Here is a 6,437-nt window from a genome sequence, read left to right as displayed (position 1 = left end):
TGCAAAAAAAAAAGAGAGACTGTATTAAAAAGATTCCAGCTTATTCTGTGAGCAGGACATGGATGTCATTTCAATGAATTGCCACAGTCCATTCATCCTATTTATTTCCACGAGAAGGAAACTGCCTTTGTATACATTAGAAGGGATTAGGATCTTCCCATGAGTGCTGCTTTTCGTTTTTTGTCCTATCACAATGCATTATACATTGTAAATCATCCTCTGGGTACCAATGCACACTGTAAAACATCCTCCAGATGAACACCCATGTGTATTGTAAAGAGTGCCCTGAGTAGGTGCCATGTTAGCTTTCAAATCTGTATTTCAGGACCTGACAACAGATCTGTATTTTTTGCTATCAGACAAGTGTCTGAAAGGAAACAAAATCAGATATTTTGTAATATTTCCCCAGGGCCCATGTATAGAAAATATTTTTGATTATGGAAATTAATACTTCAGGCTATGAAATATTTTCTATTCTCAGTCAGTTTATATCATTTTAGACAAAAAGGCTCTGAACTAGACGGTTGATTTTAGCACATGTTTACTTTGCCATAGAGGCAACGCCACAGGGAAGTGTCCTCAGCTCTATAATGGAGGTAGCAATGCTGTCGAAACCACAGGGCTATCATGAGGATTAAATGTGACAACACATGAAGCAGAGTTTTATAAAGTCTGGTGCTACACAGTTACACATCCATTAATTGTAAAAATGTGTATAATCTGTAGTCAACAGTACAAACCTTATGACTTAAATAACAACCCAAAGTACACATGTACATTTTAGCATGGGCATGGAATAATCTGGTTGCTGGCTCAAAGGTTAATTTCAACATGATTGCAAACTGGTCTGTAAGAATGGGGAAACTAAGAAAGAGGCTCATTGCCTCTGTCGTGTTCACCAAGGAAAAATGACAATCAACTGCTTCATTCTTTACTTTTGCAGATACAAATAGAACTCCAGCTCAAGCTTGGAAGTCTAGTTGTCATTTTGTTTAGTTATTAAGAGTGAACTCCTCTTCTTGGATCTCAGAATGATATTTTTGCTGATTATGCTAGGCAAATTGGCAGCTCTTAAAATAGAGTGACATTAAATAATGAATATTTCTCTGTAACAGAATAACAAATGGCAGGTTATAAGTCCATAAAAATGTAGTAGCTGTTAACAATTACTGCCCTCACTAACCTGGCAGAGACAAAATGATGAAACAGCCTTGGCAGGAGAGAATACAGTATAATATATTTTGTGATGTTATTTGTAGACTTGAGGATGAAATCTGGTACACAGGGAATAGAAAATGGCAAAACCAAGGTTTACAGGCTTTCATTCATGAATTGTCCATGGAGCTTGGGTGGAGAAGATGAATAGGGATGAAGTTTCAAAGTTAGCGAGTTAGAATACAGAAAAGCAAGTATCTGGAGAGACATTTTCACTTTCGTTTTTCTGTTATCTTTCCTCAGATGAGACTCCAACCAACAATTCACAGCTTGGTAAGATAATTAGCAAATAAAAGAGTAATGTTTCAGAATGTTTGGGTGATCTGTTATCAAACTGTAGCTTACTAGTATAATGAGCTCTAGCTTCACAAGTTTTTAAATAACAGTTCACAGGAGAATTTTAAACCCATATGTGATGCGTTGGGCAATTTTTATAGCATTTTTAGCTTTTGTTTTGTTTTGCTTTGCCTGTTTATGGGATACCACACTTCTAACCCATACAATACTTTGGGTCTTTGGTTGAATTATTGTTAATAGATTACTGCATACTCCAGTGTGACACTGTGAGATAGTGGTGAGGGACATTCTCTGGAGCAAAGTGGAAGGAGGTGAGATAAAGACATTTTGAAGACATTATAACAGTGTCCTTGATTCTTACAGGTTCCTTGAATGCACCTTCCTTCCAGCTGAATGCCGTCACCAGCTCTCTGATATCAGGAACGGTCATTCTGGGAGTCATGAGTTTCTCCCTCCTCGTGTGCTCACTGGCCCTTCTACATAGAAAGGGATCCAACAGCCTGGTATTGAATGGTGTAAGAAATCCCGTCTTTGAGTAACAATCACTGGTTCTACTCCCAGAAGGAGGCTTCATTGATTGCTCCATGAGACTATGGTCAGAATTCCATCTGAATTGAATACCAGCCACATTTGATATTCTTTTTTTTTAGTTTAGATATATTTCATGTTGTAGCTCATGAGTGTTAAGATAGGTGAAAGAATTTTCATGATATTGCTACTGCCACCTCTGTAAGTGGCCAACCCTATTTTCCTATCACCAATGGGAACATTGACAATAAATACAAATATTCAGGACTTAGATATTAAAGGATCAGTCATTTCTCACATTATTTGTAATTTCTGTTGGTGGTTGACATAAGAGGTAAATGTAAGCACATGGGAAAAAAAGAATTCATTGCATTTTCTGCTAAGCAGTTAAACCCAATACAATAATATTAAATTGTATATCTGTTCTCAAAATGGAAGTTACTTTTGTTTTATTCCAGCTAACTCCAGCTTAAGGTTACATTTTAATGGGGCACCTGAGATTTAACTACTTTTTCTATTGATCTACCTGTGTCATGGGTTGATTTTCATCCCTGATGACGTTTGTTTAAAAAGAAAACACCAAACAAAATGAAAAGCACTCTTGGGAAATCTATCTGTAAGACAAATAGTGAAAGTAGTTGTTAATGTCTGAAGGATACAGAGTGTCCCTAGAAAATTACTCCTTTGAATATGAATGGCTATGAGGCCCTGGTCCTGACTGCTGTGAGAGCATCAGCACAGGTGACTCCTCCTGCCAGGTAAACAGTCAGGTTCTGGGTGTCCAGCAGCGAGGCCACTATGGGAAGGTTCTTCGTAATTCGGAAGTCGTTGCCTAAGAAGAGGACACTTTCAACACCATGCATGCATTTCGCTCCTGTTAGGGTTTTCTAACAAGCTAGCATCTTTTTGAAATCCCAGAATAAAGATGAAATGCATATGAAGTTAAGTTTGTGGAACACTTTAGGAACCAACATGAAAAAATTGTTCCTTTGTTCTAAACATTTCATGACACGTGGGGCAATAAATGTCCGAAGGGGCTGTCTCTGTCAGATGTCATTTTTTAGATGTCGTGCTCAGTCGGGAATGAAAAGCAGCTTCCCTTAGTGCTCAATAGTGAAAGGATTTGATCTTTTAACATTTCCACAAAATATTTGTAAAGCCATTTTTTAAAGACTACATGTTTAACATAAAAGCAATAAAAAAACATACTTTTTTTAGTGTTCAAATTATTCCCATAGCTGAACAAGTGAAAGAATTCAGTGACAAACACCAGAGCCCGGTGTGTAGCTCCTGGTAGTACTCTATTAACTGTAGACATGTCACTGCTATAATTTGTGACCTGTTATTCAGGACAGATTTTTAATATGCAATATGCAAATCAATATTCAGTTTTAGATTTGTTTCAAGGGGAGTATGCACATTGCAAATTAATATAATAATTAAATCAATCACCAAGTTAAAAGACCGCCCTTTCTCCAATTTGCTGGAATATTTCAGGAGCAAGTGTTTATATTACAACAATTAGTTATATAATTACCTCAACTTTTCTATTTCAAGGTGGGAGGCACAAAGTGAAATAGGATGGGGAAAAACAAATCCTGGATAATTTCTTCAATATTAAACAAAAATTAAATCACTTAAAAAGTCAATCTTGTCTTTGATTCTGTGTTAACGTGATTAAGGGACCATCACAGTGTATGACCCTCTGTGTATGCAGACAGTACTGAAATGCCATGACAAACCTATCTCAGATGCCTAGGGTAAGTAGGTGTTCAAGTTTAAGCTCTGTGAATTGGGCATTAGATCCCTGAAACAGGTTTGTCTGTTAGAACTCTGCCTTTGGATGGCTAGGAGTGATTAGCATGGCTGGATTGCGTTAGCTTTTGGCCTTTGAGTCCTACACTTCATTACATAGAACTAAATAATCAGCAACATCATTTTGGAGACAACTTAAGTCTCATGTTATTTTTTTTTTTTTTGCTGCCTTTTTTATCATGGACAAGAGAAGCAAAGTTATACAGCAGTTAGTGAGGTTTGCTTCTTTCAGCTTCCCCGGTAATCTCCGAACTGTAGGTTCTGTTTAGTTACACTGAATTTTTATTTGGTTATTGTAGTGGGAAGTCCATACAAACATGTGCAAATGCCTTTTCAATTTTAATACCTCAAACTGTTTTTTTTTTCCCTGAGCGTCAGGGGTAAGTTCTGCTGACATGTACAAAATTAATAAAATAATTATAAATGAATATTTTGAAAAATATTACTTAATTATTTAAGATTGCATTTCTTTCCCTATCCACTGTATCTTATTTTTTCATGAATTCTGAGGAAAGGTGATTCTACCATAAGCTTCAAAATGGAAGGCTGGTGATATGTGTAGGCATATGAAGTCTGTCCTAGCAGCACTGAGTTTCCTGGCCACAAGGCTGATTTGGGGTCCTTTAGTGACTTTCAGTGCGGATAGATCTACCCTTTACCTGGAGCTAGAGTGCTGACTAAAACAGACTTTAATACTTTGGTCGGTGGAGTAAAAGGTGGAAAGGAAAGAAGCTCGGCTTCTGTGTAGTTACAGATCCAACAGGTTCTGGCTGGCATCCATCCACCTTAGGGAAGCTGAGGTGGAGATCAACACATTGAAGAGAACTTTTCAGGGAGAATCCAATCTTTCTAAGCATGGCATGAGTTCTTTGGTCCTGAGAATTAGCTTAGGGAGCACCTCTGCTTTGAGAGTTCTTGGGGGAAGTACAGCACGTAACATCACTTTGGGCAGCCTCAGAGGCAGCCATCAGAAGCCAAACTAGAGGGATTACCTGCTGTGAAGATATAGAAAGCATAGGTCCTTGAATTCCCGCAGTACTTGGCGGGAGAGAATTATGAGAGAATGGAGAACCTGAACATAGCTACTCGCATTCCATATTTATAAGTAAAAAGCCAAACTGACCGTAGATCAGCTGCTGTTGGCAGTGAGATTATTCACTTATTTGCAAGTGAGGAAACCTCTAACACAAAACATACCAATTTGTACTTTGGAAAAGAACTGAAGACTTGGTTAGTAAACAAAACAAATACCTGAAAAAGTTGAAATATTCCTCAGAATTCTATAGGAAAGAATAAACACTATCATATTTAGTCCATAAATAATGATGCACAAGAATGGTATTTATATACAAAATAGAAAGTAATATAATTATATAAATATAGTAGAAAGTTACATGATATATAGAAGGGAATTGACACATACTTGTGGAGTCTGAACAAGCACAAAATCTGCTGTATGTAGGGAAGGCGAGTTCCAGGGAGACTGACGGTAAGGCTGCAATCAGAAAGTCTAAGCCAGATCCAGGAAGAATTAATGTTTCACTCAAAGTCAAAGGGAAGAGAGAAATAAAGTCAAAGTTTGGGAGGCAATAAGAAAGGAGATTTTATTCTTGCTTTTTGTTCTCATCAATCTCTGATACAACTGGATATATTACATTGGTTATAAACAAAATTTCCTACTAAGTCTGAGATATTAGGGCATGGATGCATAAAACATGTTAGAAAATTTGAAAAAACTATTAAAGTCGTTTAAAATATTTATTATCTAGATCTAAAGGATCATGAGCCAAAAATCTGAAATTAGTTCTCGGAGGAGACAGTCCTAGAATTGTTGATAGCTATTACCCTTATGCTACAAGATGCAGCCCATTTCTGGTACAGGCTCAGGGTAAATGGAAACTGGATGAAACATTATATGTTTGTGTTTGTGAGCATGCCTTGCCGGACAGCTTTTGGGAAAACTGTATCAGTCTGCAATTTCAAATAGTACAAGAGAAATAAAATAGCCTTGACTAATGTACTTTTCTGAAAAAGCAAGGAAAGACTAGGTTTGGGCTGGGGTGGGGTTATGCTCATTTGACATAACTCTTTGAAATCCCTGTTAAGTAGTCTTCATTTTAAAACCAATATGAAGAGAAATTGAGAACTGCTTGTAATCTGCAACTCTCCTGTTCTTCACGAATCTGAACGTTCCTTTCTTTGCCTCCATTACCAAGGCAACTATCTCAATTTTCCCTGACTATAAAGTGTATCCTGATCACAAGGCACATGTTCTTTGATACTTCCAGGTTTAACATCAACATCCTGTGGCTGAAATATCTTCATCCTCGTTCAGATTGCTTTCCTCCTCAGAATGGTACCTGAGCCATGTCGCCCCTAGACAACTCCTCTGAGAGTGTGTGACTCAGACTCTGGCGTTCTGGTTCAGTATTGCCAGGTTGTTAGCACAGGAGGAAACTTGGGCTTTTATGTTTTTATAAGTTTGCTTTTAAAGTAGTCATTTTCACATCAATCACATTTTTCATCTTGAAAGATAAAATTTATAAGATGCTTAAATTTAGGTTGTGTTTCCTATAGATTAC

The 6,437-nt window shown here is 37.2% G+C and overlaps 1 protein-coding gene across 1 annotated transcript in view; it reads left to right on the top strand.

The window, feature by feature from the left end:
• The window catches only part of Zpld1 (zona pellucida like domain containing 1), a 56,611-nt gene extending 54,560 nt beyond the window's left edge, over nt 1-2,051 (top strand). The window contains exons 10-11 of the mRNA XM_026783302.1: nt 1,459-1,488; nt 1,876-2,051. Coding sequence (XP_026639103.1) covers nt 1,459-1,488; nt 1,876-2,051 — 206 coding nt within the window. The remainder of the gene's footprint in view (nt 1-1,458; nt 1,489-1,875) is intronic.
• Nucleotides 2,052-6,437: the final 4,386 nt, after the last annotated feature.

Source organism: Microtus ochrogaster, chromosome 2 (genome assembly GCF_000317375.1).
Source record: "Microtus ochrogaster isolate Prairie Vole_2 chromosome 2, MicOch1.0, whole genome shotgun sequence".
In the NCBI taxonomy this organism is placed as follows: domain Eukaryota; kingdom Metazoa; phylum Chordata; class Mammalia; order Rodentia; family Cricetidae; genus Microtus; species Microtus ochrogaster.
The sequence above is the reverse complement of the archived record's forward strand: the minus strand, read 5'-3'. Positions and strand labels throughout refer to the sequence as shown.